Genomic DNA, 22,806 nt, shown 5'->3' on the forward strand with positions numbered 1-22,806 from the left:
TAGGTGGCAAAACAAAAATCCATTCTCTCACAGTCCTGGAGCCAGGATTTTGAAATCAAGGTGCCGGAACAGGTTAGTCTTTTCTGGAGACTCCTGAGGAAGGAGCCACCCGTGATTCCTTGGCTCTGGTGGCGGCTGGCACTCATCAGTATCCCATGGCTCGGGTGCGTGTCACAGTAATCTTTGCCTCCACAGCGTACTTTGCTCTTTCTGGGTCTTCATATGTATGATGGTTTGAATTAGGTCTCCCCCATGACCTCACATGTACTGAATGTTTGGTCCCCAGCTGGTGGCAAGTGGAGCCCTGCTGGAGGGGGTGTGTTGTAGGGGTGGGCTTATGGGTGTTATAGACAGCTTCCCCTTGCCAGTGCTTGGCACACTCTCCTGTTGCTGTTGTCCACCTGATGTTGGCCAGAAGGTGAAGTTCAGCCTCTGCTCATGCCACATTCTCCTCTGCCATCATGGAGCTTCCCCTCAAGTTTGTCAGCCAAAATAAGCACTTTCCCTCCACAAGCTGCTTTTGGTCTGGTGCTTTGTGCCAGCAACACAAAGATAACTTCGACAACATGGCTTTTTAATAAGGATACCATATATTAGATTCAGGGGCTTCCCATCTCAGTATGACCACATCATGTTACTTTAGTAAAGTTTCAGTTTTCTACAAGACCACATTCTGAGGTTCTAGGAGAGGTCTAGTCATAGAACAATTGGATTGCAGGGTTGACGATGTGGGTCTCTGAATAGTCAGGCTTCTGCTTCTTTCTCAGATGATCCTTTGAATATGATTCCAGAGAAGGTGGTAGACAAGAAGCCAGTGGTGATGCTAAGAGGCCAATACTGGCCATTTATCTGCTAGGCACATCTCCACCCAGAGGTGGTAATGCCATCCTGAGGGACAAGCCCAGAACCTGAAGCGCTGTCTCTTTCACGTGCACCTCTTCCATGCCCAGGAGCAAGTGGAAGTTTTTCACCAGAAAGGAACCTTTGAGATTTTGATGAACAGTGTTTTAACTTTCTCTCTTTATGCAGCCCTACCAGGGCTACCTTGGGATGAGGGTAAGTGTTGGTACTGTGCCCCATTTGCTACCTGATAATAAATTGTTGCTTCAATATATACAAGCCCCACTGTGGAGTCTCCTCACTGCAGAAACACCTTCTGAGTTTGCTCTTGACAAGCTATCTTGGTCTCTCATCCTTGAAAGGGACCTGTGACTGAGAGTAATGGTCCAACCTGCTAACCCTTTCCTCATATGTCAAAGACTTCCAGTGGATTAACAGCACTCATCTCAGGCTCAGGTTCACACCTAGCTAACAGGAAACCAGGCTGGCTCAGGGATATAGAGGTATACTAAAATTCACTAGCTACTTGATTTCCCATGAAGTTCCAAGATATTACATACAGACACACACCCACAACCCCCCCCCCACGTTTAATTCTCTCATGGAGTGAGGTATAAACACACTCTTCCTTTTGTAGACATGAAAACCATATGGCAGAGGGCTGGGCAGTTGCTCACACCTACAATTCCAATAGTTGGGATGCTGAGGTAGGAGGATTGCCATGAGGCCAGGCTCACTCTGACCTGGGCTACAGAGTGAGATCCAGGTCAGCCTGGGCTAGAGTGAAACTCTTCCTCCAAAACAAAACAACAGCCAGGTGTGGTGGTGCATGCCTTTAATCCCAGCACTCAGGAGGCAGAGGTAGGAGGATTGCTGTGAGTTTGAGATCAACCTGGAAGTACAGAGTGAGTTCCAGGTAAGCCTAGATTAGAGTAAGACTCTACTTGAAAAAATAATAATAATCCCACTAGAAAATGAATTTTGCAGTAGGCTAAAGAAATATGTATGCAAATATATGTATGCTGATCAAACCATTTACATAAAATGTACAATCATATATATATATATGGTATAGATCCATAAAAATACTGTCCTGTCTTTCCCATTGTTGCCTTTAGAAATATTCATATTCTACAATAAAGGGGATACCATTGATAGAATTTCCCTGCATAGTCTGGTAATGTGTCTTATCCCACTTTCTACAGAGTTTCTCAACCCATTATTTAGGGCTTCCTCATGGAATGAAATTCATAATCCCTAAAAAGGCCACTCCCAATGTGGACATTTGTGCATTTTCTTACAAGTTCTTTATTTCTTTCATATAATGTTGTATGTATTTAAACAAGCAATGTGTATCTAGATATTTAAGTACAATTCTATTAGAATGAAATCTCATAAAATATTTTCTTCAAGGAACTCAAAAGATTATACTTCAAATAGAAATATGCTTATAGACTATCTATTGACTTCTTGGTAAAGCCTTTCATGCAACAACTATGTCTGTAAGACTGTGTCTGCTATGAGTTGCTTGGTATCTTCTGCAATCTGACGTTGACTGTCCCACCTTCAGAACCCACATATGGTCTCTCCCCACTATGAATTCAAAGCTGTAATTTTAGCTGGGAACAATGCTGAATGGACTCCCACACTCTTTGTATACTAACGCATTTTCTTACATGGATATGATATGGACCTTCAACAGGGATGTATTATGGCACACTTTCCATGGCATTCCTAAGGCTTCCCTCCAGTGTGAGTTCGCTGATGGGCTGTCAATGTTGATTTCTGTAGGAAGGACTTCCCACATTTGTGACAGACAAAATGTCGTCCCCTAGTGTGAGTTATCTGATGTCTAGGCAAAGATGACTTGTTGTAGAAACCCTTCCCACATTCCGTACACACATAAGGTTTCTCTCCTGTGTGAATCTGCTGATGGGAAGTCAATGCTGACTTCTGGAGGAAGGCTTTTCCACATTTGTGACAGACAAAAGGTCTCTCCCTAGTGTGAGTTATCTGGTGCCTATGCAAAGACGACCTGCCATAGAAGCCCTTGCCACACTCTGTGCAAACATATGGTTTCTCTCCGGTGTGAATTCGCTGGTGATCTCGGAGCTGGCCCTTAGACGCCAAAGCTTTCCCGCAGTCACTGCATTTGTACGGCTTCTCCCCAGTGTGAATCCTCTGGTGTGTTGTAAGTACTGACTTCTGACTGAAGGCTTTCCCACACTCACTGCATACGTGGTGCTTCTCTCCAGTGTGAATTTTCACGTGCAGATTGAGGGACGATCTCCTGCTGAAGGCCTTCCCACATTCAGAACAGGCATAAGGTGTTTCTCCTGTGTGGATTCGGAGGTGCTCCTTCAGCTGGGAGGAATTACTGAACGATTTCCCACAGTAGGTACACTTGTAAGGCCTCTCGCCTGTGTGAATCCGGTGATGCACTGTCAGCTGGGATGTATGACTAAATGATTTCCCACAGTAACGGCATTTATAAGGCTTCTCTCCAGTGTGAGTTTGCTGATGCGACGTCAACTGTGATCTCTGGAAGAATGACTTCCCACATTTGTGACAGACGAAAGGTTTATCCCTAGTGTGAGTTATCTGATGTCTCAGGAAACCTGACCTGCCGTGGAAAGCTTTCCCACACTCAGTGCACACGTAGGGCTTCTCGCCCGTGTGAATTCGCTCATGCTCTTCCAGTTGGTACTTAGAAGCCAAGGTTCTCCCACAGACGCTACATCTGTGAGGCTTCTCCCCCTTGTGGATTCGACGGTGCACGTTCAGTGTGAATGAGTAAGTAAACGACTTCCCACAGTCCCGGCATTTGTAAGGCTTTTCCCCCGTGTGAATTCGACGATGCATCTTCAGCTGGGATGCGTAAGTAAATGATTTCCCACAGTCGCCACATCTGTGAGAATTCTTCTGCATGTGAATTCTCTGGTGCATGCTGAATTCTGACTTCTCACTGAAGGCTTTCCCACACTCAGCGCATACATGGTGTATACGCCTAATATGAATTTTCTGGTGTACGGTGAGGCTTGACTTGCGCTTGAAAGCTTTCCCACAGTCACCACATTCATAAGGTCTCTCCTTCATGTGAATTTGATAATGCACCTTCAGTCGGGATGTACAACTAAATGACTTCTCGCAGGCACTGCATTTGTAAGGCTTCTCCCCTGTGTGAATCATCTGGTGTGTGCTAAGGATTGACTTTTGCTTGAAGGCCTTTCCGCACTCAGCACACACATAAGGTCTCTCACCAGTGTGTATTCGATAGTGTACCTTCAGTTGGGATGTATTATTGAATGACTTCCCACAGTCCCGACATTCATAGGGCTTCTCCCCAGTGTGAATTCTGTGATGCACCTGCAGGTTGGACGTCCGACTAAATGACTTCCCACAATCGGGACATTCGTAAGGCTTCTCTCCTATGTGAGTTTCTTGGTGACATGCCAACTCTGCCTCCTGGAGGAAGGCTTTCCCACATGTGTGACAGACAAAAGGTCTGTCCCCAGTGTGAGATGCATGATGTTTATGGAAAGCTGACCTGTCATGGAAGCCCTTTCCATCCTCATTTTGTTTCTCCTGAGAATGTGTCTCATGCAACGCAGGTGTCTTTTTATGGCTGAGGACTTTTGTGCATTGACTACCCTTGAATGATTTCTCTCGTTGATGCATGCAGTTGGCATCAGACAAGTCTTGTGTGAAGAGCTGACCAGATGTGACAATGTCATTAAGCTTCTTTGTGGCACTGCTTTGATTCTGACCATTTCTGTCCAGGTTAGGCGTCAAACTTTTTTCCAGCGAGCAACACTTTGGAGGCCCTTTTTGTGCAGAGACAGGGTTAGGTCTCCAAGGAAGGGTTTTCCCAGGCTCGTCATGTTCCCAGCCCCTGTCTGTGCTCAGTGTTTTCCTGCTGAGGAAAACACCAGGCCTCAAGGGTGGGATCTGGTTTTGCTGACCTCTTTTTGCAGGATCAACATCCTGCCATAGTTCTTCTAGAATGGAACACCACGAAAAATGTCTTGTGACTTCAGTTGCCTTGTCATTTTGAAATGCTGTGTTCTCAGAGAATTCCTGTTGAGAGTTGTGAAGCCCTGACTCCCAACCTGGGAGATGAGAGAATGAAGGAATAAATAAATAGGACGGATGAGGAATCACAAAGAGTTAATTAAGACACAGAGAAATCTCTGGGAAACCAACCACTCACTAATTGGACCTGAAGTCCCGTTCCATGGAAGGAAATGCATGTCTGGTACTGAGAAACTAGGATGGGGGAGGTCATGAGCCCTAGGGGTGTAATGTCTGCTGGTGTCTGGCTAGATGCATATATTATGCTCACCAAACTGCCCAGTAAGCACTTCTCTTAGCATTCATACTCATATATTAATGCTACTCTCACTTTTGGGTTAGAGAAGCTTCTCTTTTCAGATGGTGGTAACCTCTGGGATGATTCAAAAGGCACCATAGGGCTGAGAAGAAATGACAGAGGAGTGTTCAGCACTGAAGCATCTCTGTCACACCCTCCAAGGTTCATGGTCCATTACAGAAGAGGTGGCAGAAAGAATGTAAGAGCCAAAGGAAGGGTAGGACTGCTTACGATGCAATCTTTCAGAAATGGCCTGGATACCCATGACCTCACAGTGCCTGGCACTACCTACACAAGACCCTCATAAGAGAAGGAAAAGATGATGACATCAAAATGAAAGAGAGATTAATTGAGAGGGGGAGGGGGTATGACAGAGAGTGGATTTGTGAAGAGAAAAGTAGGGGAGGGGAGAGAATTACCATGGTTTATTGCCTATAATTATGGAAGTTGTCAATAAAAAGTTAAAAAAAGAAATCCCTACATGAGATCCTAACGATGCTGATGACAGTATCAGTGAATGCCCATACTCACCCAGCCCTTACATTATGCAAATATTTGTTTATTTTCCACTTAGTATGGTCCAGGTGGTTTTCTATGCAATAGATACAAAGTCATTTAATCTTCAAAACTGCCCTATGAGTCAACTACATTTACTTAAAAAATATTTCTTTTAGCTGGGCATAGTGGCACAAGCCTTTAATCCCAGCACTCAGGAGGCAGAGGTAGGAGGATCGCCACAAGTTCAAGGCCACCCTGAGACTATATAGTGAATTCTAGGTCTGCCTGGGCTTCAACAAGACCCTACCTTGAAAAACTGAAAAAAAAAAAATACATACATACAGAGAGAGAGAGAGAAAGAAAGAGGCAGAGAATGGGTGTTTCAGGGAGTCTAGCCACTGCAAACTAACTCAAGATGCCTGCATCATTTTGTGCATCTGCCTCACGGGTACTAAGGAATAGAATACCAGTCATTAGGCTTTGCAGGCAAGGGCTGCTGAGCCATCTCTCCAGCCCTACATCTCCCTTTCCCACCTTACACACAAGGAAATGGAAACCGAATGATTAAGTAAATGGTCAAAACCATTTTGCTAATCTACAGACTTAGGACCTCATGCTTGCATGGCAAGTATTTGATTTACCGAGTTACCTCACTAGCCACAATATTCCTCAATAGCATATGTTAGTTATACATAATAACTGATACAGTTGTGGTTTGAATGTGAAATGTCCTCCATGGGCTCACAGATATGAACACTTGGTCCCCATCTGGTGGTCCTGCTTGGGAAGATTGTAGAATTTTAGGAGCTGGAGCCTTATGGAAGAAGTGAGTCACAGGAGATAGGCCTTTCAGGTATTATTGCTTGGCCCCACTTCCTATTTTTTCTTCTTTCCTTTTGTTTTTTTGAGGTAGGGTCTTACTCTCACTCAGGCTGACCTGAAATGGAGTCTTAGGGTAGTCTTGAGCTAACATCAAGCCTCCTACCTCAGCCTCCCAAGTGGTGGGATTAAAGGTGTGCGATGGACCACCACTGAGCTGTGTCCCCAGACCCTCAGTGGTGGATTCTGAGCAGGTGGCCCATCACTCAGCTATATCCCCAGTCTAATTTTGGATCCAGAAAATTTCATGCAAATTATTTAATGCACTTTTACATATTTTGTACTTGAAAAAACAACAGAAAACAAGGAGGATAGATTTTGATACATTTCATTTGGTTTCTCATCTCTTTTGGCCTGCTAGTTTCCATTTGACCGCATTCATAAGGCCCTGGGTTTGACTCTAGGCGCCTCTCTCTATCTCTCTGTCTTCTCAGTAAGACAAGGATATGTTTCTGAAACAAAAGTCACAAATGATGACTACACCTGAAGCCAAACCAGGTGTGTAGGTTGCACATAGACCTGACTTAAAATGCCTAATGGGGCAGGGCCTCGTTAGGCTCAGGGCAAGTTGCGCTAGCCTCACAGCGATCCTCCTGCCCCAGCCTCCCTAATGCTGGGATGAAAGATGCGTGCCACCATGCCCGGTGCTGGCCCCACTTCCTATTTGCCCTTTCTTCCTGAATGTGGATGCACGTGATGAGCGGGCCCCCCTCGGTCATGTCTTCCCTGCCACAATATTCTGGAACTGAAAGCTAAAACAGCATTTTTTTTTTTCCCCCTGAAGCTACTTCTTGTCAGGTATTTGGTCACAGCAACAAGTAAGATAACTAATATAGGTGTGATTTTTTTTTTTTGCAAAATATTCTCATTTTCATTATTTGTTATTTATTTATTTTGGTTTTTTGAGGTAGGGTCTCACTCTAACCCAGGCTGACCTGGAATTCACTATGGAGTCTCAGGGTGGCCTCGAACTCACGGCAATCCTCCTACCTCTGCCTCCCGAGTGCTGGGATTAAAGGCGTGCGCCACCACGCCCGGCTCATTTATTTATTTCTTATATATGTGTATGTGTGTGTGTAGTGTGAATGCACATGTGTGTGCAGATGCACATGCCCCATGCACATGCATGTGGAGCCCATAGAGAACATTGAGTGTCCCCCTCCATTGCTCACTCATGTGTTTTGAGACTAAGTCTCTTCTCTGAACCTAGAACTGCTGCTTTTGTGAGCCCCAGATTCTCCAGTCTCTGCTCCCCACAGCGAGGGGTAGAAGCTTGCGTGGCCGTGCCCAGCAGTTTACATGGGCATGTAATCAGGCACCTTTAACCATTAAGCCACTTCCCCAGTCTGTTTTCATTTTTTAATTTTCCTTCTTACATTTATTTAACTTTGTTTCTAAGCTTTCTCATTAGTGGAAAATTGTTATTTGTCTCTTATTCTCCACAACATTTTACCTATTCTTCTTCTCATTTATTTAAACTTAGTTCTCCTTATTTTCCCCCTTTCATCACCTTTTTCCATTATTCATTCATTCACTATTTTTTCATTTACTACAAATCACTTTAGAAATATTTTAAAATTTACTTTCAAGGAGAGAAAGAGAAAGGGAGGGAGGACGAGAGAGAAAAAGAGAGAAAATATGGGCATGTTAGAGCCTCTTGCCACTATAAATAAACTCCAGATGTATGCACCACTTTGTGCACATGGCTTTATGTGAGTACTGGGGATCTGAATCTGAGCCGTGAGGCTTTGCAATCAAGTGCTTTTAACCACTAAGTAATTTCTCCAGCCCTCCCCTCCACCAAATAATTTTTAACTTGATAGCACATTCAGCATTAGCTTTTCTCTTTTTTGGCTTATAGTCATTGCTGATTTATTAATGAGCTTTAGCTGGTTTTAAGTGTATTTCTATCTTATAGGATTTAATGTTGCTTTCATAACACTTTGTTTTCTCATTGAGTGGTACTGGAAACAGCTCTCAGGAGTAGGCAGTTCAGGAGCCGAAGAGATGACTTAGCAGTTAAGTGTGCTTCTTGCACAAACATGAGTGCCTTAGATTGCCTGAATTCAAATCTCCAGAACCCATGTAAATAGCTGGGCATGTTCATGCACACATGTAATCCCAGTCCTGTGGGGATTAGAGAATCACAGGGTGCCACATCAGCATATAGACACTGCATACACAACACACACACACACACACACACACACACACACACACAGAGAGAGAGAGAGAGAGAGAGAGAGAGAGAGAGAGAGAGAGAATAGGGTGCTCAATAAGATACCTAAGTAGAACTAGAAGAGGTATCCAAATTAACAAATGTGAAAATTATAGCACAAAACACAAGAAATATGAAAGGACAATGTGACTCCTCCAAAAGATCCTAACTCAAGTACTGAATTCAAAGACCCTGAAATAGATAAAGTGACAACGAGGATTTCAAATATTTACTGGTTAAAAAACTCCAAAACCTCAGAAGATACGAACATACAGATGAACTGAATCTCTATGTCTTGGAGAGAGAAGGCAGTAACAAAAATGAAAAAGCAAAATGGATGAGATAACCAGTGATATGGATGAAAAAGTCAACAATATGGAAGAAAAATTTGGCAAGCATATAAAAAAAGTATAAATGTTCAAAATGAAAAATTCCATAAATGAAAGTTTAAAACACCATGAAAAAAAATCACCTACAGCTTCATACAGATTCAACTAAATAGAAGAAAAAATATCAGGATGGAGGACAAGGTCAAGGGGTTACAACACTGAAAATTCAATAAAGCTAGGTAATGCACACCTTCAATCCCAGCACTCAGAAGGCTGAGGTAAAGAATCACCATGAGTTCAAGGCCAACCTGAGCTATAGAATAAGTTCCAAGTTAGCCTGGGTTAGAGTGAGACCCTGCTTCAGAAAAACAGAAAAAGGGCTGGAGAGATGGCTCAGCAGTTAAGGATGCTTTCTGCACAAGCATGAGGGCCTGAGAGGGCCTGAGACTGCCCAGGTTCAAATCTCCAGATCCCACATAAACAGCTGGGTGCAGCCATGTGTAGTAGACAGCTTCACAATGCCAAGATGAACGTCCAAACCAGGCACAGTAATGGAGGAAGGGATATATTTGAAGATAGAGGATAAGTTCCATAATGGCAGAAGAAGCTAGCCAACTTTCACAGGTCCAAGCAGAGAAAGAAAACCACAAGCCACCATGAAAGAGCAAGCAAGCTCACTTCAGGGACACCAGGCAGGACTCAGGCACTTGGCATATGTTTAGACTGGGATTCCAAATCCACCCTCATGCCTTAGGGCTGGACCCTAAAATCCACCCAGTGTCACCTCCTCTAGCCAAGTGGATGCAGATCTAAATTACAAACTTTAATAACATCCTGAATATATTGGAGGCCATGCATTCAAACTACCACACCATGCATGCCTGTAATTTCAGTCCTGAAGGGGAGCAGAGACCAGAAAATCATCAGAGTCCCATAAACTCCAGATTCAGTAAAAAGAGACTCAGAACAAGACCAGGTAGAAGAGCGTTGGAGCAGGACACCTGACGTTTCACCCTGGCCACTACAGGCGAGTGACCCCATAGGCGAGCATATGGAGCACTGTGAGGGCACGTACATATGCATGCACCAGGCATACACAAGCAAAAATGAACAAACAAACAAACAAACAAACATGACCGCAATGTCCAAGAACTCTGGGATACAACCAAGAGATCAAACCTAAGAATCTACAGGACAGAAGAACCTGAGAGAAAACTAAAGGCATGAAGAATCTATTTAATGAAATTATAGCAGAGAATCACCCAAATCTAGAGAAGGAAATTGATATCCAAATGCAAGAAGCACTTAGCACCCCAGAGACAGATGATCAGAGAAGTTCTCTCCAGGACATATTAGTCAAGATGTCAAAAACAAAAAGCAAAGAAACCATATAGTACAGCAAGCCAACAAACCCCTAAGACTAACAGGAAAAGGAAAAACAATCCAACCAACTAGAAAACCAACCAATAAAAATCACAGGATTCAGTAAACATTTTTCCATAATAACCTTAAATGTAAATGGCCTTAACTTACCAACCAAAGAGATGTACAGTGACTGACTGGATTAAAAAGCTAGATCCAAGGGGCTCGAGAAATGACTCAGTTGGTAAAGTGCTTGTCATGCAAGCCTGAGGACCCTAGCACCCACATAAATGCTGGCTTGATGGCACTTGTCTGTACCTGTGGAGTTCAGAGATGGAAACAGGCTGAACCCTGGGCTACCTTCACTAGCTGTATCTGTGAGCTCCGGGTTCAGTGAGACCCTGTCTCAACAAATAAGGTAGAGAGTGATTTAGGAAGACATCTGACATTGACCTTCAGTAGAACCAAAGAAACAAAATTTGTCAGATGGAAAGCATTTCTGTCTGAGCGTGATGGTGCATGCACGGATGCCTGCAATCTTAGCACTGGAGAGGACGTCAGGATAACTGCTAAACTTGCGGCCAGCCCAGCTTATGTGGTAAGCTCAAGGCTCACCTGAGCAACACAGAAACACTCACAAAGAAAGAAAAAAAGGCTGGAGAGATGGCTTAGTGGTTAAGGCACTTGCCTGCAAAGCCAAAGGACCCAGGTTCAATTCCTTAGAACCCACATTAGCCATATGCACAAGGGGGCTCATGCATCTGGAGTTCGTTTGCAGTGACTGGAGGCCCTGGCACACCCTTTCTCCCCCCGCCCTCTCTCTCTCTCTCTCTCCTTCTTTCTCTGTCAAATAAGTAAATAAATAAAAATAAAATTCAAAAAGAAAGAAGGGCTGGAGGGATGACTTAGCAGTTAAGGCGCTTGCCTGCAAAGCCAAAGGACCCAGGTTCCATTCCCCAGGAACCACATAAGCCAGATGCACAAGGGGGCACCCATGTATCTGGAGTTCATCTGCAGTGGCTGGAGGCCTTGACGTGCCCATTCTTTCTCTCTCTCCCTGCCTATTTCTGGATCTATCTTTCAAATAAATAACAATAAAATACTTTTTAAAAAGAAAGAAAATAATCTTGTCACAATTTCTGACTTGGATGAGAGGGATCCACTTTCTGATTTCCTACAAGTCAGAGAGCTATCTCATGGGAACTGTCCTCCACCGAGCTAAATAAGGCAGCCAATACAGGTTAAATAAGGCCTTGAGAAAACTATGTTGGAATTTTCACAATACAACTATGAGGACTGAATGTACAAAATGGATCAGGCCTTTCAGGCAATTCCTATACGGGAACATGATCAGAGAAACATTCTGAGCACTAAGGCTTTGGTGCTACATTTAGTGAGAAACAAAAATAGATCTACCACAGAAGTAAATCAATGAATTGAAGGGCAAATGAACAGTTAAAAAAAAAAAAAAGTAACACACACATGGAAAACACAGTCAGTTACCAGGTATGATGAGATGCTCTAATAAATTATTAGAAAAATTAAATTAGAACAAGAAAACAACCCTGTAACATATCACATGAGTAGTATATTAACCAATTCAGTCAGTGTCTAGTGCTGACAGAAGATGTACAAAGACAAATCCTTGTGCATCTGCACATGGGACTGAGCTTTTTTTATTTGTTTTGTTTTTGTTTTTGTTTTTCGAAGTAGAGTTTCACTCCAGCCAGGCTGACCTGGCATTCACTGTGTATTGTCAGGGTGGCCTCGAACTCATGGCGATCCTCCTACATCTGCCTACTAAGTGCTGGGGTTAAAGATATGCACCACCACGCCCAGCTTGGGACTGGGCATTTTTATAGAGCATCAGGAGAGTACAACTGAATTAGTTAACTTAGTAATACTTGGCAGCCTACTTCCCAGTATTCCCCATTAAGTCTTCTCCTGGCCCCTAGTCCATATTTATAATGCCATGCATTGTAGTTTATAGAAAGTAGGAGTAAGAGGCAATCCAGGTGCCCACCTGTGGTGCTTTGAACGTAAAATCCCCCCACAGCTTTACGTGTTCGTGATTAAGCCTCATGCTTATCTCCAGCTGGTAGAGCCTTTGGGAGGTGGAGCCTTGCTGCAGGCATGGTACCGAGGTGGGCCTTGAAGTTTACTCGTCCAACCCACTGGCTGTTCAGAGCGAGCTCACTCAGACTCCTTCCTCTCAGCTGATGTGACACCCTGCTGTCTTTTTCATGCCTGGAATATTTCATAGCTGAAATAAACCCTCTTTGCTCATCAGCTGCTTTGGGTGAGGTGTTCGGTCCCAGCAACAAGAAGGTAGCTGCTACATCACCCTTAGGAAAATAAGTGGATGAAGTTGACAGAGAATGGCTCCCCCACCAGCATCTGCCTCCCTCTGGATAGCACGCTCACCTTGGCAACAGCACCGCTGACGTGGCAGTTTAGTCTTCCCCACTTGTGTTTTCTTTCTTTTCTTCGGGCTGAAGACGGTCTCTCGGTTGGGAATGTGACAGCCTACAAATTGGAAGGGTGTGGCATTGGTGTGTAGTCTCTTGTGTTTAAGAGGTCATCCAATGAAGTTTTGCATTGGCTCATGGCAAAAGTCAACATTTTTCTACTAGGCAAAGTGACACTGGGAGGAACCAAAAGCAATGAGCCATCAGGACAAACCAAGGAAAAACCCATCATCTTGATATCCCATCACCTGCCAAGATTCCCAGGCCAGCAGTGCTCACCCACTGACAAGAGGTGGCTGTAGGTCTCCAGCATCACCTCGCGATACAGGCATCTCTGGGCAGGGTCCAGCTGCTGCCACTCCTCCTGGCTGAAGACCACAGTTACATCCTCAAAGGACACCAAACTCTGTAAGAACATAGCCACCTCACTGTGAATTACTCATCACTGATGAATAGGTCATGACATCGAGCAATGAGCTTGATACATTCACCATGATACATTATTAAGCTTCCCAGAAAATGTCCCACTTGACAATGCATTTTAGAGGATGAAAACAGTTCATTAAAAAAAAATCCTGCCATCCCTTAAGAAATTTTTCTTTTTCCTTCTCCGAGATAGAAGTGGATTCTCTTTAATATTCCAAGAAAGAATGCATACCACGGCATTTAGTAACCAACATTAGTTGTCTTGAGTCCTGTGGGCTCAGCATACATACATTCTACTCTTACTGCAACTCAGAGACTATAAAACAGGAAATAGGGCTGGGGAGATGGGTTAGTTAAGGTGCTTGCCTGCTAAACCTAAGGTCCCATGTTCAATTCCCCAGGTCCCGTGTAAGCCAGATGCACAAGAAGACACAAGCACATGAGTTTGCAAATGCACACAAGGTGGTACACCCATCTGGAGTTCAATTGCAGAGGCTGGAGGCCCAAGTGTGCCAATTCTGCCCCCCCCCCCACACACACATTAAAAAATTACAAAAATCAAACAGGAAATATGCAGGCTCAAGTGTCCAGGTTAAAAAGGGCTCATGGTGTAAATGGACAAGAGGCACACCGCTGGAAGCGGAAGCGGCAAATACCGGACAGTACTGGACAGGACACATGTGGGAGGGGCTTTCACACAGCTTAGACTAGCTGAACAGCTTAAATGGGGAATGAGACGTTTAATGCAGGATGCAGAAAATGCCGTTTCTAGAAAAATGTGGGTGAAGAGAATGCAGGAGCATCCACAGTGAATAGGGAGTAGTAAACTGCTCCTTGTAAGGGGAAAGAGAAGTAGTTTGTGGATGTTTGGAAGGTGGATGTCATCCAAGTCTCAAGTAGTGTTGCATGGGTCTGACTGTCAAGAGAATTAGACAATTTTTTAACAATTTATTTTGAAGCAGAGAGAGAGAGACAGAGAGAGAAAGAATGGGCACTCCAGGGCCTCCAGCCACTGCAAATGAACTCGAGATGCATGTACCACCATAGGGCATCTGGCTTACATGGTTTCTGGGGAATTGAACCTGGATCCTTAGGCTTCACAGGCAAGCGCCTTAACCACTGAGTGATCTCTCCAGCCTAACAAGAGGTTTTTAAATTGTAACTAACAGAATTCCACTTATGAATTTTAAGTGCATAGAAGAACCAACCACATTGGGCTGTGGAGATGGCTAGGCAGGTAAAGGTGCTTGCTTACAAACCTACTGGCATGGGTTCAATTTTTCAGTGTCCACATAAAGCTGAATGAAAACATGCACACAGCGGGGCGTGGTGGCTCATGCCTTTAATCCCAGCACTCAGGAGATATAGGTAGGAGGATCACCATGAGTTTGAGGCCACCTGAGGCTACATAGTGAATTCCATGTCAGCCTGAGCTAGAGTGAGACCCTACCTCAATAAATAAATGAATAAATAAATAATAAAGAAAACATGCACATGCAAATACATATACACACAAATAATTTTTTTTTAAATTTATTTGAGAGCAACAGACAGAGAGAGAAAGACAGATAGAGGAGAGAGAGAGAATGGGTGCGCCAGGGCTTCCAGCCTCTGCAAACGAACTCCAGACGCGTGTGCCCCCTTGTGCATCTGGCTAACGTGGGACCTGGGGAACCGAGCCTCGAACCGGGGTCCTTAGGCTTCACAGGCAAGCGCCTAACCGCTAAGCCATCTCTCCAGCCCACACACAAATAATTTTTTAAAAAATTGATAAAAAATCATATTTGTATTCAAAAAGCTGGTCTTTTCCACAGAATCAAATTTGAGATTAATGAAGAGTTAGTGGTGGAAAGATTTTCATTATAGAAGAACTGCAGATGACAAGTGCAGCTTGAAGCATCCGTGAAAAGCTTACAGATAAAGCCCTGCTATGGTCCACATGTACGAGGATTAGGTCGACATCACTCTTACCAGAGATCAAGTTCAACACCACAGGAGATGACCAGACATGACGTGTATTTGCTAGGAAGTACTAGTATACACATGCTATGCACACTGTGAAGTATACTTGCAAAAAAAAAAGGTCAAATGGGAGTCTAATCAAGCCTCTACATCAGGGCTGTCCAATATAAGTACAATGGGAACCACAAATTAATCTCTAAATTTCTAGTTACCACAATAAAAAGAAAGAGATGAAATCAATTTAATAGTATACTTGATTTAACCTCATCCCTCTGCACATTTCCCAACACATCCAGAGTTCTCAAAATCTCTGAGGGGGCTGTAGAGATGGCTTAGCAGTTGAGGCATTGGACTACAAGGCCTAAGGACACAGGTTCGACTCCCCAGAACTCACGTAAGCCAGATGCACATGGTGGTACATGTGTCTGGAGTATATTGCAGTGGCTAAAGGCCTTGCCATGCCCATTCTCTCTCTCTCTTACTAAATACATTTAAAAAAAAATTTTTTTTTAAGGCTCCGAGGAAGAAAATACAGGGAAAACTGAGGGGCATGGAAGGGGAAAGGAACCCCTCACTCCCAAGCTCTGGTTTTATTTTCTCCTGCTGAGAGCAAGAATTTTGACACAGCTGACTAAATCATAATAAAAGACTATACCTTTCTCAAACTCACAAATAAGATTATGAACCATGCTTATCAGCAAAATATATTTTGATCTCCTTGTGACCTAGAAGACTTTTCAAGAGACCTTATAAGGATTATGAACCATATCTATAATCAAAACATGTCTTGGGCTGGAGAGAAAGCTTAGCATTTAAGGCACTTCCTGCAAAGCCAAAGGATCCTAGTTTGACTCTCCAGGACCCACAGAAGCCAGATGCACAAGGGAGTTCGTTTGCAGTGGCTGAAGGCCCTGGTGTGTCCATTCTCTTTCTTTCTCTGTCTCTCTCCCCCTCTCTCTACCTCTTTCTCCCAAATAAATATATAAGATGTATTTTTAAAAATAAAAAAGTAAGCTGGGCATGGTGGCGCACGCCTTTAATTCCAGCACTTGGGAGGCAGAGGTAGGAGGACTGCCATGAGTTCGAGGCCACCCTGAGACTCCATAGTGAATTCCAGGTCAGCCTGGGATAGAGTGAGACCCTACCTCGAAAAACAAAAACAAACAAAAATAAAAAATAGAAAAAAAAATTTAAAAACATGTCTTGACCTTCTTGTGAACCATGTATATAGTGGGAATAGCTGTTGATAAGACATTTAAGGTCCACAACTCAGCTATGTGTATGTGCTACTATCCTTTTCTCAATAAACTACAGCTTTACTCATACCAACTCATCCTGAATTTTTTTTTCTGCATTACAGTACAAGAGCCTGGCTTCACATGAAGAGAAGCCTCAGAAAAGAACTTCTCAGGCCACAAGGTCAGTAGAGAGAATTTAAGGGCTGGTGCCATTGGCTATGGGAACATATAATGATAACAATTCAAGTTATAAAGGCTATGGACAGATCAACAGCTCAGAAAAGACACAGAATGCAAGATTCCCATGACAGTGTAGGCACAAGGTGTGACAGACAGTGAGCAAAACAGTGTGTCCATAAAGAATAACTGAGGAGACATGAAGGGGGGAGAATAAAATTGGCTTCCTACACAAAAATAAATTCCAAGCCAGTGTAGTGGCGCATGCCTTTAATCCCAGCACTCAGGAGGCAGAGGTAGAAGGATTGCTGTGAGTTGAAGACCATCTTGAGACTCTAGTGAATTCCAGGTCAGCCTGGGCTAGAGTGAAACCCTACCTTGAAAAACAAAAAAAAAAAAAACACAACAAAAAAAAGATAAATAAACAAATTCCAGAGGAATCACAGATGCAGAGGGGTAAAACAGAAGTGCAAAAGAACCAAAAGGTAGTAAATGACATAAGATAATACAAAATTGAGACTAGACACAAACATCAGTAGCTAAGCCAGAAAATGCATTTAAAAAAGCAAGTCAAAGAAGTGAAACATAAGCCAAAAAAAAGAAAGTACATGTTTGGATCATATCACTGCTTTAAAAAAAGCAAATAGATACATAATCTTTACAAACACAATTACCTAGGTTCAACATCAGCCATATACAAATTAAATCTGCAAGGAAATGCCATACTGTCAATGCTCAGGCTGGCAATAATTAAGTTAGTTATTGAATCTGCATGTGTCTGTTGGGTCTACACTATGTTCACAAAGAAAACTGTGATTTTCTAAATTGGCGGTACTAATTCAACCTTTCATTAGCAGTACAAGAGTGTCCTTCTGGCTTACTCAATACATGTGCACACTGGGATTACATTACAGGTGGAGTTCACTTTAGACCTTCTAGTGGAGGGAGCCATGGTATTTAAATTGACACTTCTCTCATGATTAAGGATAGTGAACATCTTCCCATGTTCTGGGCTGTGCAGACAACTCTCTTTTTACTGGGTGAAAAACACTTAGCATGTGTGTCTTCTGTCAGTATTAAGTGTAAGAAGAAGCTTTTCTCACCCTACACTTTGCCTCTCATATAAGGTGGTAACTTTACATGAAAGTGAGGAGGGTGGTGGGCTTTGGGGTGGAGGAGGAGTGATTGGGAAGTAGTGAATGAAGTGGCCAAGCATCATAATACAAGATCACAGGAAGGAGGGACATTAAGAGAATTGAAGACTTTCCACAAAATAAACTGTTTCAGGGCTGCAGAGATGGCCTAGCGGTTAAGCGCTTGCCTGTGAAGCCTAAGGACCCCGGTTCGAGGCTCGGTTCCCCAGGTCTCACGTTAGCCAGATGCACAAGGGGGCGCATACGTCTGGAGTTCGTTTGCAGAGGCTGGAAGCCCTGGCGCGCCCATTCCCTCTCTCTCCCTCTATCTGTCCTTCTCTCTGTGTCTGTCGCTCTCAAATAAATAAATAAATAATTTTAAAAAATAAACTGTTTCATTTTAACTTTTGGATTGCTTTTGATTTTAAAAATGTATTTATTTATCTTTTTATTTATTTGAGGAGTGAGTATGGGTGTGCCAGGGCTCCTGCAAATGAACTCCAAATGCATGTGCCACTTTGTGCAGCTGTCCTTACGTGGGTCCTGGGCAATCAAATCTGGGCTGTCAGACTTTGTAAGTAAGTGCCCTTAACCACTGAGCCATATCCCCAGTCCTCATTTTAACTTCTGAAATGCTCAGTCAATGGTCATACCACCCTGAATGTGCCCAAGCTCACTTGAAATGCTCATTCATTCAGAAAATCATATTTCACAATATCTCCAGTATCCTTAGAAACAGTTCACCCATGAACCAAAAACACCACATTAACACATTGTTAAAATGAACATGCTCTTACACATGCCTGTTAAAAAAGAACAATAACAATTATTAGAAGGGATAGAAGGCAAAGTTGAGATATTTTACCAGAAAACAACAAAAAGAAACAGACAATGACAAGTGTATATAAACACTTTGAAATGGAAAACCAACATCTGAATGACAGGGTTTCCAAAAAGAGAGAAAAGAAAATGTTTCTGATGGGGGTAAGGTATGGAAGACCTTAAGAGGACAAATGTGACTTCAGGGCTGGAGAAATGGCCCAGCAGTTAAAGGCCTTGCTTGTAAAACCTGACAACCTGAGTTCAGTTCCCCAGCACCCACATAAAGCTGAATACACCAACATACCAAGTGGCATGTGCATCTGGAGTTGGTTTGCAATGGCAAGAGGCCCTGGCGTGCCCATTCCTTCTCTCTCTCTCTGTCTTTGCAAATAAATAATAATTGTTTACAAAGCGACTTCCATCCTGTAATGTAAACTCAGACAATAATGGTATATGCATAAAATATAAAAGAAATGCTATTTCCATGACATCTTTAAAAATGTATGCATATGTTTTCAAGATTACTTCATATAGATAACTAAATATATGGTGATTATTTTGATTTTTTTGGCAGGCAGAGTCAGATATTCATGGTCTCTTAAGAGCTATATGCCATGCACACATGTCTAATGAACCCTAGGACACACTCACATAAAATGACAGTAGGTAAGAATGGGAGAAAATGATACAGGAACAAGGGACCTTGACGAGTGTATGAAATAAGGATAAATCTCAACTCAAAAACCCAAGAGGCAGTACAGACAGCAGGTCATGGAAAGATTGGGAGGTCCTGGTGCATCAGCCCTCTGTGGTCTGCTCTTAGCTCGCAGATCAAGGTCATTTCTGGAATTCTACTTTTCTGTCTGCCTTCTGGTTTAGACAACTGAACCTGGAGTACCACCCTACTGCTTACCTCACATGAGCCATCCAGCTCCTCTGGACCCAGGCTCTGGGGCTTCTGGGAGGATTTCATGGCAGCAGGCATGTTCCTTCTCTTGGTCTCTATTGTTGGCAGATGGATTTTGTTTTTGCAGGAACTTTAAGCTGATGGCTTCCTGGATGCTCCAAGGAGAGTAGCCAGGCAGAAGTCAGCAGTGGTGTGAAGGGAAATTCTGCAGTCTGAATGATGTGACCTGATCCAGGGCTCTGCCGAGATACTGGAAAGTCCTAGAGAGGCGATGATCATGTGGTCAGTCATTCAACATTTGCCCATGAGTTTCTGAGGGCCCAATATGAAGGTCACTATGCAGACATGACAAAGTCCAAGGAAAACCTTACTTTTGCCAAGCATGGTGGCACATGCCTTTAATTCCAGCACTGGGGAAGCAGAGGGAGGAATATTGCCATGAGTTCTAGGCCAGCCTGGGATTACATACCTCGGAAAACAAAACAAACAGCCCCCCCCCCCCACACACACAACCTTACTTTTGTTACTTAGAAAAAAACAATTAAAAAAAAAACATGAGTTTGGTCTACAGGTGGGAAGGGATTCATTGCAGTCACTCACCTTTTAACCGTGAGAAGTGGAAGACATTAACTTGTTTCCAAAGTGGGATCTGATGAAAGCCCTTAGCATCTGCATGGAGGGTGGCAAATACAAATCAGTACGTTGATTTTATTTTAATTAAAAATATTTTACTTATTTGCAAGGAGAGAGAAAGAGAATAGGCATGCCAGGGCCACCAGCTGTTGCAAATGAACTCCAGATACATGTGCTACTTTGTGAATCTGTCTTATGAGGGTACTGGGGAACCAACCTTGGGTCTCTAGGCTTTGCAGACAAGTACCTTAACTGCTGATTTTAAGTTTTAATTGTCACAGACTGCTCTAAGCTATATGTCATTAGCACACCTATTTTTTTTTCCAGCTGAGACAAGTGAAGCTATATGTCACTCCATAATCTGCCTTGAGGCCAAGAGGTGGAATCACGGGGTCACCTCAGTCAAAATGACACACTCCCCGTGTGATCAGCATCCAAAACAATTTTTTTTTCAATTTTCTTTTGCCTTTGGAGAGCTCAGAGGGGTGATGGCCATTTCTAGTACTTATTTTAAGATCTTAATCATTTCTGTGTCTATCTATGACATGCCACACAGTGTATTCACTTGGACACATCACTTAAATTCAGACTCGTATCCTTCCTTGATCCAGAAAACCTGTACATATGCACCAGGACCCCATTCACTGAGCACTTGTAGCTTCTCCATCACCAGTGGTAAAATACATACATACGTGTGTGTGTGTGTGTGTGTGTGTGTGTGTGTGTGTGTGTGAGCATGTGTGCGGTTACTGACACCAATGACTTTCGATGACCTCCAATGAGTGGAACCCAGAACCCCCAAGCTCCCTAAATGACCACCAGCTTGATAGTCAATAAAGGTTAGCCAGAGATAGCAATTTACAGGTTTCTTGAAAACCCCAAATAAATCCTAACAGAGAGGCGCAAATGTATGTACACATATGGAAGCAGCATCATTGTGTCCCAATACCTGTCACAGAGCCTTACCATATCCACAGGGACCATAGAGAGGTCAGCACTGACCCACCAAAGCACATCCAAGGACCTCAATGGAAGACTGCCCTAGGAATTAGGATTTGTTTTTAGATTTTTTAAAGAGATTTTAAGATTTTTTTGAGAGAGAGAGTGTGAAGGAGAGACAAAGTGAGCAACAGAATGGGTACATCAGGGCCTCTAGCCACTGCAAATGAACTCCAGTCACATGTGCCATCTTTTACTTCTAGCTTTATGTGGGTCCTGGGGAACTGAACTCAGGTCATCAGGCTTTGCTGGCAAGTGCCTTAAATGCTGAGCCCTCTCTCCAGGCCCTAAATTAATTTTATTTCAGCTTTAGCTTCCAAGAAATTTCATGCTGGGAATGGAAATAATGGGTACCCAGAAGCCCTGGCACCTTCACCAAGGGCTACCTCCCAGCTGGTGGCCAGGCCCACCGCTAAAAGTACAAATGTGTATCTCTAGCTTTTGTTCCATCCATTCTAAGTATTCACCCTGCTTAGGAAAGAGACAGGCAGACTGGGAATGGCTGTCTCCAATGAGGGACAAAAGAGGAAATCAACTTTTTTCCCATTGTTATATACTCTATGTTATTTTTCTCTTTGTTGTAGGCCAGTGTTTATACGCAGCCAGTCTTTGTAACCAGGGGTCTGCGGACACTCCCTGGCTAGAGAGCAGCGCAGTCTCCCTCGCAGGACCACCGCCGACCCCGGGCCTCGCGTCACGGGTCTCCCGTCCACCCTCACCGCCCACTCTCCCGGTCCCTGCGGTCACCCGCCGCCGCCCCGAGCCTGCCACAAAGTCCCGCACCCCGAGGCGCCAGCTCCCCACCAGGACCAGGGCCGACCCTCAGCGCCCCGGGCGGACGGTCCCGCCCGAGTGTCCCCAGGACCGTCCACTGTCCTCCGTGGACAGCTCGGAGGGGCGACGGCGTAGAACCCGACATGGAAGAAAGTTGAAGTGAGGCGACAAGGTGACAGACCCCGGGAACCACGGAGACGCGGGAGAAGGACGCCTCCGGCCACCCCGCGGAGCCGGTCCCGGGAAGCCATCCCTCCCCGAGACTCACCCCGGCGCCGGAGGGCCCCGGATAACGGTGGCCCCCAAAACCCTCGGCGTCTGGACAGCGACAACACCGCAGACCACGTGACTGCGCCGAAATGGCCACTCTGGACCATTTTCAATTCCGTCAGCATCCTCCCTCGGGCCGGGAGGTTCGCGCATGCTCACTAGCGATTCTGAAGCTACGGTTTGCCAAGAGTGACCGAGGCTCATTCGGTGCTTCCTGTCGCTCCAGAAATTGTCATGCACCGGCCCGGTTGGTTCCCCGTGATGGATGCCACGATGGGAAAACTCCCATTCCATACAGTCAGGGAAGTCTAGTGGAATGTCAGAGTAAGTCAGCTGATGTCCCCACATTGGTAGGGTGCTTATTCACTGTGTGTGTGTGTGTGTGTGTGTGTGTGTGTGTGTGTGTGTGTGTGTGTGTGTGTGTCCTAATGTGGTGACTCACGCCTGTGATCCCAGCACTAGGGAGGCTGAGGTAGGAGGATCCTCGTGAGTTCAGGGCCTG

General features: G+C 44.1%; 2 protein-coding genes across 4 annotated transcripts in view; both read right to left on the reverse strand.

The window, feature by feature from the left end:
- Positions 1 to 13,025, reverse strand: part of LOC101616915 (zinc finger protein OZF) — a 29,465-nt gene extending 16,440 nt beyond the window's left edge. For all 3 annotated transcript variants that reach the window (XM_045133254.1, XM_045133253.1, XM_045133250.1), the window contains exon 1: positions 12,920 to 13,025. The gene's annotated coding sequence lies outside the window, so the exon portion shown is untranslated. The remainder of the gene's footprint in view (positions 1 to 12,919) is intronic.
- Positions 1,838 to 22,649, reverse strand: LOC101616610 (zinc finger protein 175-like). The gene is made up of 6 exons (XM_045133248.1): positions 22,303 to 22,649; positions 20,229 to 20,297; positions 19,635 to 19,888; positions 13,243 to 13,369; positions 12,920 to 13,021; positions 1,838 to 4,949 (listed from the first exon to the last, which is right to left on the reverse strand). Exons 3-6 carry the CDS (start codon positions 19,704 to 19,706, stop codon positions 2,575 to 2,577), a joined length of 2,676 nt encoding a protein of 891 aa, XP_044989183.1. The 5' UTR covers positions 19,707 to 19,888; positions 20,229 to 20,297; positions 22,303 to 22,649; the 3' UTR covers positions 1,838 to 2,574.
- Between the last annotated feature and the right edge of the window lie 157 nt (positions 22,650 to 22,806).

This window comes from Jaculus jaculus, chromosome 14 (genome assembly GCF_020740685.1).
Source record: "Jaculus jaculus isolate mJacJac1 chromosome 14, mJacJac1.mat.Y.cur, whole genome shotgun sequence".
NCBI lineage: Eukaryota > Metazoa > Chordata > Mammalia > Rodentia > Dipodidae > Jaculus > Jaculus jaculus.

Excerpts from the sequence above, each read along its gene's own strand:
- LOC101616610 (XM_045133248.1), bottom strand. The coding sequence starts at position 19,706 with ATGCCTGCTGCCATGAAATCCTCCCAGAAGCCCCAGAGCCTGGGTCCA. Across the intron at positions 13,370-19,634 it reads AGCTGGATGGCTCATGTGAG|AGTTTGGTGTCCTTTGAGGA; the intron begins GTAAGCAGTAGG and ends ATGTTCTTACAG. Across the intron at positions 13,022-13,242 it reads CAGCCACCTCTTGTCAGTGG|GCTGTCACATTCCCAACCGA; the intron begins GTGAGCACTGCT and ends TCCAATTTGTAG.